The 11,230-nt window shown below is 46.3% G+C and overlaps 1 protein-coding gene across 1 annotated transcript; it reads left to right on the forward strand.

Moving 5' to 3' along the window:
* The first annotated feature begins 299 nt into the window (after nt 1-299).
* Nucleotides 300-9,312, forward strand: RPL19 (ribosomal protein L19). Its single transcript, XM_075350119.1, has 6 exons — nt 300-370; nt 1,820-1,926; nt 2,011-2,133; nt 2,721-2,841; nt 4,857-4,967; nt 9,091-9,312. Exons 1-6 carry the CDS (start codon nt 366-368, stop codon nt 9,215-9,217), a joined length of 594 nt encoding a protein of 197 aa, XP_075206234.1. The 5' UTR covers nt 300-365; the 3' UTR covers nt 9,218-9,312.
* The last annotated feature ends 1,918 nt before the right edge of the window (nt 9,313-11,230 follow it).

An 11,230-nucleotide genomic window follows, 5' to 3' on the forward strand; every position in this document is an offset into this window, starting at 1 on the left:
CCCTTTCTTACTTCATTTCACCAGGTCGCCATTTTACACTTTTCATTTCTCCGCCCACGTGATTGTGAGCCGTAGATCCCTTAATGCGCATGCGTGGTTTCCGGAATAAACCACTTTGTCTAACGTAGGGGTGCACTTACGGTACAATTTTTTCATTATAGTCTGCTTGTGGATGTACATTTTTATTCTCACGTGTTTTATTTTAATATTAGTGTCTTCTGAGCTGTATTTCAGGGCTAAGAGAATAGTGTGACTTCATACTGAGTTTAGCACCTCCCTTTATCCGCGGTGGGTGCACCCCCTTGTGATAATGGTACTGACCGAGCGACTTCCTTTCCTTTCCGAGCTGGAGCTGAGCTGCCGCCATGAGGTGAGGGGCTGGGGAGGCCGAGAAAACGGGCAGAGGACACGGTGTGCGGCACGTAGTGGACTAGTGAGGCCATGGACGCGGCTCATAGGCGGCCTGTGCTGCTGACCGGGGCCGGTGCTGGCCTCACTACGTGTGCTGCATGTGGCCGGGCCCCGGTGCAGGCCGCTAACATGTGACAGGCTGTGGCCATAGACGAGAACCAGACTCTTGTTATATATGGCCCCGGGAGGCAGATGCTGTGCAGACCCCATTACAGCCATGCGCCTCTGCCTCCGGGGCCCGTCCTGTGGTGATGGCCGTGTCTGCCGCGCTCGCATGCAGATGTGGCTGCCTCCTGGCCGGTACAATGACTTCCCCCGGGATGAGCCCACCCCCAAGTGGCAGGTTCCTTCCTAAATAATGACATTACCCATATTTCCCAGTAACTGTGGACCCCAATCACATGTAGGCGGTGTGGATCCGGTAGTACACGATGAAGGCGGGCCCCGCAGACCCCAATACACTTTTACCTGAACTAATCCATTGCCTTGTGTGATGTGATCTGATCCGATCGTGGTCCCTCAGGTACTAATGATTAATTATGGTGAACCCCCTCCAGGTTTGTGCCCTCTGGTGGTTAGTAGCAGATTACAATTAGATTGTTCCTGGAATAAATGGTGTGATCAGTGTGGCCTTATTAATCCCAGCCTCATGGTCTCAGGCTTGTGTGAATGGAGTAGGGCTGCCATGTGACCAAAGCATCATGCGGTCCATCCGATTGGCTTAATTTCTATCTCTAAAACTGGCCATAGATGTGATATATCTGACATCTTTCTCTGCTGACATCCCACGTGGCTTAGCGTTTGTGTTTGTTTAGCACACCACTCCTGTGCTGGGTGGTACTAGTGTTTATACACATTAGACATTGTTTGACCGGTCTAATGGGTTGGGGTCATCATGTCTGAGCGGTATGTCTTTTCCCGTAGATGGCTATGAAAGTTGTTTTTTTTTGTTTTTTTTTATACCTGTAGCCCTCTGGCTCTTGCAAGCCTAGAAGTCCCAGCATGCTGGGGACCACAGGTAGGAGACCCACTGATCTATCAGCCAGTAATCTAGCCATGTTCTTAGATCTGCCCAGTATGTAGCTGTCTGCCTTTCTTGTGGCCGGTTAGACTTGTTTAGTTTTATATATCACTTTCCATGACATTGTTTTCTAGATGGGTTTTTACTCCTTTCTTTTTATGCTGAAGATGAGATGGCGACTGGCCAGATATTTGAGTGCAGATTTTGCCCCTGATAAACCTGGGAAAAGTGGCTGCCAGTCAACTCTGTTGCTAATTGTCTCTACATTCAGAAATGGTTGTACAATGGTCTTTGATCTGTGATAAATGAATGTGGATTAGCAGTTTTTCCTTCAGGATCGTGTGAATCTGCTGTATATTCAGTAACATTGTTCTTTCCTTTTCGTAGTATGCTCAGACTGCAGAAGAGGCTCGCCTCCAGCGTGCTGCGCTGCGGCAAGAAAAAAGTATGGCTGGATCCAAATGAAACCAATGAGATTGCCAATGCCAATTCCCGTAAGCATCCTCTCTGCTATCCTCATTTTGTGAACACCTAGGATTGGTGAGGTTTGCTTAACCCTATATTCATTTTCCTTCTAGGTCAGCAAATCAGGAAGCTGGTTAAGGATGGCTTGATTATCCGTAAACCAGTGACCGTCCACTCTCGTGCTCGTTGTCGCAAGAACACCCTGGCACGTAGAAAGGGCAGACATATGGGCATTGGTGAGTATTTCAGGCAAAGACTGACTTAGGCCAGTCTAAATTTAGTCTATTGATTTTATACAACACTACATGTCTGTGGGTATACCCTTTTTTTAGTGGCGATTTACGCCCTACTTTAAAGGGAACCTGTCAGCCCATCCACAGGCAGCATGTATCAGACGCTGGCAGCATGATTCCATCCATATAGGTTTCAATCCTAAAACACTGTCATTTCAGAGAGAGGTATAGTTTAAAAGCCGCCGTGGACCAGGCAGCATGGGAGACTAGTCGTAAATGGTGGTTCCTAGTGGCTTTTTGCTGCCATGGAGTGACAGTGTATCCCTACTCGCGCACACAGATCTGTCAGTGGGCATGTAGGAGCCGCCGCAGACTCGGCCACACAATGGGCTAGTCGGGTTTTAACTGCTGTTTTATATAATGGTGTAGCGTGTCAGATTTAAACATGTATAACTGAAATCATACAGCCAGTGTCTGCACATGCTGCCTGTGGATCGTGCAGCATGTATCTGTCTGTCTCCCTTGAAAAATGCAATCATAAAGTTGGTACAACTGTTTCCAGATGACCAAACGTTACAATTTTCTTACAGGTAAGAGAAAGGGTACTGCTAATGCTCGTATGCCTGAGAAGCTGTGTTGGATGAGGAGGATGAGAATTCTTCGCCGTCTGCTCCGTCGTTATCGTGAGTCCAAGAAAATTGACAGGCACATGTAAGTCTACTTGACAGGGTTTTTCTGCCTTCATAATTGTGCCCAAAATAATATCTCAATATTTTTCTTCTCCCATGTGATGTTGGGTCACCATGGACTTCCAGAATAAAAGGTTAAGCTTTGGTGACTTTTGCTCTCACACTTTGGCCCCGATTCATTAGGATTGGTGTATTACACACACATCTTAATGTAAGGTGTGCCAAATTCGTTGTGTGCCGCCAGAAATGTTACTTCAGCAGGTGGTGGTGTAACTTGTCCTACTTCTGTGGCACATATGATGAATTTGACAGGTGGGCCTCATCTGGCCTTCACCCACTTTGGTGGGACTGGCATGAATGTGCCAAGTTATAAACATTTTGAGTTGTGCAGAAATGTTGTAACGTTTCAGTTTTTTATTCCAGAAAACTGGCAAATACATTGATGAATTAAGCCCCATATTCTTTAGAAAGCTATTCAAATAGAAGTAAATGTAATTTAAAGGGAACCTGTCAGGTGCAATATGCACCCAGAAACAAGAGCAGTTCTGGGTGCATATGGCTAATCCCTGCCTTAAGGTACCGTCACAATAAGCGACGCTCCAGCGATCCCACCAGCAACATGACCTGGCAGGGATCGCTGGAGCATCGCTACACGGGTTGCTGGTGAGCTGTCAAACAGGCAGATCTCACCAGTGGCCAGCCAGCAGCGACGCGTGGAAGCGATGCTGCGCTTGGTAACCAAGGTAAATATCGGGTAACCAACCCGATATTTAGCTTGGTTACCAGCGCACACCGCTTAGCGCTGGCTCCCTGCACTCCTAGCCACAGTACACATCGGGTTAATTACCCGATGTGTAGTCTGGCTATGTGTGCAGGGAGCCGGCACTGGCAGTGTGAGAGCGGCGGCTCTGGTAACGAAGGTAAATATCGGGTAACCAAGGAAAGGGCTTCTTGTTTACCCGATATTTACATTGGTTACCAGCGTCCGCAGAAGCCGGCTCCCTGCACATTCAGTTGTTGCTCTGTCGCTGTCACACACAGCGATCTGTGCTTCACAGCGGGAGAGCAACAACTAAATGGCCCAGGACATTCAGCAACAACCGACGACCTCACAGCAGGGGCCAGGTTGTTGCTGGATGTCACACACCCAAACATCGCTAGCAACATCGCTGCTACGTCACAAAAGTTGTGTGTCGTCAGCGATGTTGCTTAGTGAGATGTGGCCTTAACCGTCCCTGTATACACTAGCATAGATAAAGATCTTTAGAAAAAGTATTTCTGAAAATCTTATCATGCTAATGAGCGCAGGGACTAGTTCCAAGGGCGTTGCTTCCCTAGACCCTGTGAGTGTGCTAACATGCTAATGAATACGCAGCGTCAGAGGATGATCTCTCACCTCTCCGCTGCCATCGCCACCAGACACTGAATTTCGGCTCAGTGCACATGACCCCGGAGTTTCGGTCATGAAAAGAGAGCTCCCTGCCTCCTAAATATTGTAATCTATATCAATTGTGGCATTTAGGAGGATAAACATCTTGGGGTGGTGGAGACATGGGTCTTGAAGGGGTAACACATACGACACTATATACACAAATTTGGAGAAAAAAACTTTATGTAAGTTTCTTTAATGTGATTTCTGTTGTGATGAATGAATTCTCGGTTGTTACAATCAGTTTACATAGATTATATACTATACTGCTTAAGCTTACAGGGCATCATTGTAGTGATTGTGATCAGATATAACTTTTCGCCTTGTATTTTTGGATCCTGTGTGTGAAAGCTTTGCATAGGGACCCAATGCGGTTGCCATTTGTCCATTCTTTCACTAATCCACAACTTCTTGCACTTACCTTGTGAAGTAGGTTGTAAAATTCAGTGTTGGGAATGGGATGTGTTCACTTTGTCTAATCATCACTTCGTATGCGTGAGTAATATGCAGGCTTTGCTGTTGTAATCTGCAATACAATAACTTATTATAGTATTAGTAACTATTACAAGGTTATGGGAACATTTAGTTAATGGAAGTTTGTTTTACAGGTACCACAGCCTGTACTTAAAGGTCAAGGGTAACGTGTTTAAGAACAAGCGTATTCTCATGGAGCACATCCACAAACTGAAGGCAGACAAGGCTCGTAAGAAGATGTTGGCGTAAGTATCTGCTGCAGAAACTAGAAATGGTTTCATGAATGTAAGAGGGGAGACTATCAATTGTCAATTCTTCTCGAGGATGCTTTGCCTTATGTGCTCCAAGCTTGTGTTGCTGTTTCTTTGCTTGTAACACTTCTCTCTAGAGATGGTTTTTATACTGCCCCTTCATGACAGTAGTGAAAAATTGCAACTTTCTGCAGGTTCTTAAACTTTAAATTTGCTCAACCACGCTAACGTTCCCTTTCAGTTAGTGTCAAACAGCGTATAAATACAGAACCTGCATGCTTTTGCATAAAAGTATGGTAATAAAAAATAGATTTAAAATCAAGGAAAGTCATTAACCACTTCACGACACATACTGGGTACATCATGGCTCATGTCTGGGGAATCACCGCCGGCCGCTGCGGGCAGCCAGCGGAGATCCCCGCACATGTCAGCTAATTTGAACAGCTGACTTGTGCCTCGCAGGCACGAGTGGATCCGCAATCCACCCATGCCTGTTAACCCCTTAGATCGCGCTGTCATGTGATGGAAATGCCTGTCACGGTAAACGTGTGCTCACCCGACATGATCACGGGGAGCTGATGGTTACCCAATGTAGCACAGGGTCATGTGATGACTCCTGTAGCTATCATGACTCACTTGCTCTTACTGCTGAGAGCACAGTCTGTAATAGGAGAGCAGCAGATCAAATCTCTGCAGCTGTGATCTACAGAAATACACAAGCGATCAGACTGCTTATCCTTATAGCCCTCTAGGGGGCTAGTAAAATAGTTTAAAGTTTTAAAAAATTAAAAAAACCTAAAAGTTCAAATGACATTTGGCATTGCTGCATTCAGAAATGCCCGATCTATAAAAATATAAAATCAGTTATTCTGATTAAAACACTTTTGCCGTTAACCAAACGCTAAAATGTTTATTGGTCGCTGCAGAATGCATTAACAGGCGATCAGAACGCCCACTCCCCCTTAGATAAAAGTAAACCTATACATGTCTGGTGTTTACGAACTCATACCGACTTGAGACATCACACCTGACACATCAGTTTTACCATATAGTGAATAAAATATCCCAGAAACACTTGTGCAATCGCACTTGGAATTTTTTTTGTGGACTTTTAAAGTGTAGGGCAAGAAAACTGAACATTCTGTGGTCTTCATTCTAAAAGTAGGTAAAGCGGCCAAAACTGCTGAGTTGGAGGGGTATGTGGCATGGCTCATCTGTGCATAGATATGTCGTATTCATACTTCCAGACCAGCTGTCTTTTTTTTTTTTTTTTTCTTAAGTGGTCGTAGAAATAGTTAAACCACGCTACCGTGCGGGAGAACCTTATCTGGACACTGTTTTCCCGCACAGCAGTGCAGTTTAACCATATTTATCACCACTTAGTTTGCATCTATGTTGGGCTGCTGCAGCCATGTATTGTAACAGTCATATTGGTTGTGACTCTCACAACCTGACAAGGTGAGCCTCCCTTCTCCATGGTCACCCAGACTTCCACCTGAGTAAGACCTTTTGCGCTCCTTTTTTCTTCAACAGTTATCAGTCTACTGACCCGAACTTGACAGCCTCCTAAAAAAAGAGCCTGTTAAGTTCAGGTCTGGACAGCCATGACCGGTCAATGCATCAGTCTGTGCTCAAACATGACACACATAAATGCCACCTAAGGCCGGGGTCACACTTGCAATTGACTCGCACCAGTGCAATCTGAGAATCTTATTGCACTTGAACCAATGTTAATCAGGCAGCTCTGATCTGCTTTTTTTTTTCTCAGCTTTAAATCGTACTGAGGGAAAAAAAATAGCAGCATGCTGCGATTTCAAGAGTATCTCACGTAAGACTCCAATGCAAGTCTATGCGTGTGAAGAAAAAATGGGTGGCACACTGACCATCCTAGTAACATCTGTTTTTCTAAATAGAATTCTATAATGTAGCAGAGAACACTGTAAATGCTCCTGTATATGACTAAGTGACTAATAGCTGCAAAGAAAAAAAACAATTTCACACGGACAGCACAGAATGAAAAGTGAGAAATTGTCCTACTCTCCGGCATGAGAATCGGACCGATTCCTCATACGCAAGTGTGACTCCGAACTAAAGCAGACCCTGGTGGATTTTAACGTTCAAAAACAATTACTTATGGAGCCATTATAAATGGCACTAATCATATGCTGTAAGTTCATGCTCTGTTCATAGAGCGTGGTTTCCAGCTCGCAGCATGCTGAAGGGGGGGGAGCTTTTATTAGCCGGCTTATCAGAATTCTTAGACTTCAGAACAGGGTTCATATGAAGCTGCCAATCATTTTAAGGCAGAAAATGGTAGATTTATTTCTACTTCTGTGATATATATAATATATATATTATATTATTCTCTACATCTATCACATAGAAGATAGTATGCTATGGGGCAGTCATTTTTCCAATTTGTGCATGGATGATTTAAGATTTAAAGCACACCAATCACCAGGATTTTCGTATATAACCTAAAGCCAGTGCTATACTGGCACAATCAGGCTGATTTTATACATACCTTTAGTTGTCAGCTAGGATGTATAGTTTCTGAAACACAAGCAAGTAAAGCTTGTAAAATAGCTTTTTGATTGGCAGCAGCTGCTGATCAGCTAATGTCTGGGGTGGGTATTCATAGTGGTTCCCGCCCCCTGCCTGCCCGTCCTCCACCTATTTATGCTAATTCCATTATAAACGGTCGGGGCTATAATGTTGGCTAGAAGGACCTTGCTCAGGTCATACCCATGTGACCAGAAGGGGCAGGACCTCAGTGAACAGAAAAATAATGTTGCTTCATGCTATCAGCTATGTTGGCGAAGGCCCCGTCCCTTTTGGTCACATGGGTATGATGTCAGCACAGGTCCTTCTAGCTACAACCATTAGTAAAACACTTCTATAATAGAATTTGTATAAATAATAGGGGGAGGACGGGCAGGCAGGGGATGAGAATCGCTATCAAACCTCACCCCAGCTATCAGCTGCTGCTGTCAATAAAAAAAAACAAACCCCTATAGATTCTGTATGGCGTGCACTCAGTCAGGATAGAGGTGCTGGTAGAGGGGATGAGAATCCCACGTAGTCAATAAATTCTAATCACCGCACACTCAGAAGTAGTTTGCAAGAAGTGTTCAAAGTTTATTTACAAATATGGTACAGGGCAGTAGGTGGTGTCGGGAATTGAGCAACTAAAACAACGTTTTGACCCTGCATGGGTCTTGTTCACGTTGTCGCTGAAATAGTGAAAATAAGAGAACATAGAATAAATAACGACATACAGGTACGGTGAAACAATAATGAAAAACAAGCAATATACACAGTAATAGGGTTAAAATGACATCTGATGAATACAATATATACATATGCAGCGAGCTAACATGGAAATTTGGATCATTCTTAAAGTACAATATGAGAGAGACTGCAGTAAGTATGAACCAGAGGAGAAACAGAGGAACAAACAACAAAATGAGATAAAAGAAATTATATGTACCTCAGATATATACAGTGCAAGAGGCGCTCCTGTGCCTGTATCCATTAGTGGTAACCAATGGTGGGTACCTTGAATGATAACAAAATGGGTATCTATTGAAAAATAGATGGGATAGGTGAGTTATTTTGAAATTAATACAGTGGATTGTGTTTAAAAGGGTAACTGGAAGGGGAGATACCTTCTGAGTCCTGGTTAATATAACGCACCAGCGTTTTGTAGTGACAGGGTTCTAGTTATATAGCCTGTGGAAATCACATAAATAACCTATGGACATATGTGGATATATATGGCATACTTTTCTAATTAAAAGGATAATGTTGGTTTACCTTGAGGATGGAGATAGTGACCCAAACGTTCCCTCGTTTCATTTTACAACCATTACGTGCTTGTGTTTCAAAACCTATACATCCAAGCTGACCACTACAGGTACGTATAGAATCAGCCTGATAGCGCCAGTATAGCACTGGCTTTAGGTTATATACGAAAATCCTGGCAATTGGTGCACTTTAATAACCTGACAATATAGATCACTGCTTGGCTCATTAGTGTCCAGGGTGCGCTGGGCAGTAGTGATTATCTGGCATGGTTTTTAATGTTTTTAAATGTTTTTTTTTCTCTTTATTTTAGTGACCAGGCAGAAGCTCGCAGATCCAAGACAAAGGAGGCAAGGAAGCGCCGCGAGGAAAGGCTTCAGGCCAAGAAAGAGGAGATAGTCAAGACTCTTTCAAAGGAAGAGGAGTCCGGCAAGAAATAAATTGTCTACCCCATGACGTGTATATAGAGTACTGCTCTGTGCAAGCTCAATAAACCATCCTCAACCAGGGTGCTGTCTGCATGTGGTTCACACAAGTCCATCTGTCATCATTTTGAGTGAATCTTCCATTATGTATCAAATGGTTTTCAGACAATTAAATGGAACCCTTACCCAAAATACAAATTCCCTGATTTATTTCTTTTGATAATGGTACACCCTAGCCTTTTTATTTTTATGGGTGTGATTTGCTTTGGTATGAATTCCTCTAATGTAAGTTCGAGCCTCATTGTGAGTCTCATTGTGATAGGGATTTCCAGTCACACACAATGCTGTTGTGAGTCAGCTAGTGACATGATCCAGGGCAACACTGGAAACTGCATGTGTCGCGGGCGGGGAGGAGGGTGTCGGCACACCGCGCTCGCCCCCTTCTGCTCGGGTCCGGCGGCCGCTGCTCAGTGGTGGCTCGAGCCGTAGGCCGGATCCCGGGGGTTTCTCGAGCGGCACTCCTCGCCCGTGAGTGAAAGGGGTTTGTTGGGTGCGGGGATTGTTATAGTTCGTGACGCCACCCACGGTTGTGGTGATTTCACCACCGCTGCTCAATGCGGGGATCCCGGGGATGGTGATGCGGAGCAGCCAGGTGTTGTGTTGCCCCTCCGTGGGCAGGGGTTGGTGGGCCCGGTGATGGTTTGTGAGGTGCGGGGCCTGGTGGGCGCAGGGACGCGGGGGCAGCGCTGTGCCTTGCGGCACTGTGGTACTCACTCAGCCTGAGACACGGACACAGTTTGTACGGTAAACCAAACTGCTGGTAGGACGGTCCCACAGACGGCTGCACCTGCACTCCCGGTAGGTGACGGTGATGTCCCTCTTCCTTGCACCTATGGTTGACTTGTGGTAGCGGTGGATTCCCTCCGGTTACCCGCTCCCCGACTACAATCTGGGCCGGAGGAGCTCTACACTTTGCCCGCAGGCGCTGGCCCTGAGAAACTGGTGCCTTGGCGGTGGCGGCGTCTCTGCTTCAGGTTGGGCTGTTGCCTTCAATCGGGACTTGGTTGCTGGGGGATCTACGTCCCCTTCACTGACGGATTCGGCAAATTTGGCGACTCCTAGCCTTGCCGGGGTCCGAGAGGCCCCTGCCCTGGTGCTGACTGTCCTTCGGAACACTGCTCCAGACCACCGGGCACACAGCCAACGGGGTCCTTCCAGGAACTTCCAAACGGTCCCACTCCAGACGGTCACCGCCGTCGCTGACCTTGCTGTTCTGGCCCTACACAAAGCTGGACCTTTCAGGCTTTCCTTCCTTCTTGTCACCTCACTTGCTTTCCTCCTTTACCACCTTTCTACTTTCACTACTTGTTTACTCTTGCCCTCCCTGGGCTACTCTCTAGCTCTTCCCTGAGCTAACTGCTCACACAAGCCCTGCCTGGGCTACTCTGCCTGGTTTCTCCCGCCTCCAGAACTGTGATCTCCTTGGTGGGCGGAGCCCACCGCCTGGCCCAACCCCTTGTGTGAATCATCAGCCTCTGGAGGAAGGCAACAAGGATTTGTAGTTTAGCTGTGATGTGCCTACCTGGAGTGTGGGGTGTGGTGGTGTTGTGACCTGTGACCCCTGGCTTGCCCAGGGCGTCACATTCCCCCTTAGCAAAATGCAGACCGTCCGCGGGCTGCCGTCCTACACCGGTTTTATTTTTCTGAAAAAGATAACATTTGGAAAAATCAACATATATACATTTTTTATAACTCTTCCCAAGACGGGAGGCACATTTCTTAAACGTTGCAACGGTTTACGGTTACGGTTTCCGCTCTCTCCCACCCAAGCAACCTGGCCCTGATGCTGCCCCTAAAGCCCAGGCAGCACCCCTTGACCCACAGTCCAGCACACGGTACCCGAGCGGGATCTGTCCTTCCCTCCAGAGGGTAGCCACCGGTTCCTTTGGTGGCTGGGCCCCAGCCTGCTCTGCTGAGGGCCCTCCCTCCAACCTGCCTCTCCGGAGGCGGCCTGCGGAAAACGGTAAC

This window comes from Anomaloglossus baeobatrachus, chromosome 5, assembly GCF_048569485.1.
Source record: "Anomaloglossus baeobatrachus isolate aAnoBae1 chromosome 5, aAnoBae1.hap1, whole genome shotgun sequence".
NCBI classification, from domain to species: Eukaryota; Metazoa; Chordata; class Amphibia; order Anura; family Aromobatidae; genus Anomaloglossus; species Anomaloglossus baeobatrachus.

Coding starts and splice junctions, on each gene's coding strand:
- RPL19 (XM_075350119.1), top strand. Junction 2,842..4,856: donor AAGAAAATTGACAGGCACAT/GTAAGTCTACTT, acceptor TTTGTTTTACAG/GTACCACAGCCTGTACTTAA. Junction 4,968..9,090: donor GCTCGTAAGAAGATGTTGGC/GTAAGTATCTGC, acceptor TCTTTATTTTAG/TGACCAGGCAGAAGCTCGCA.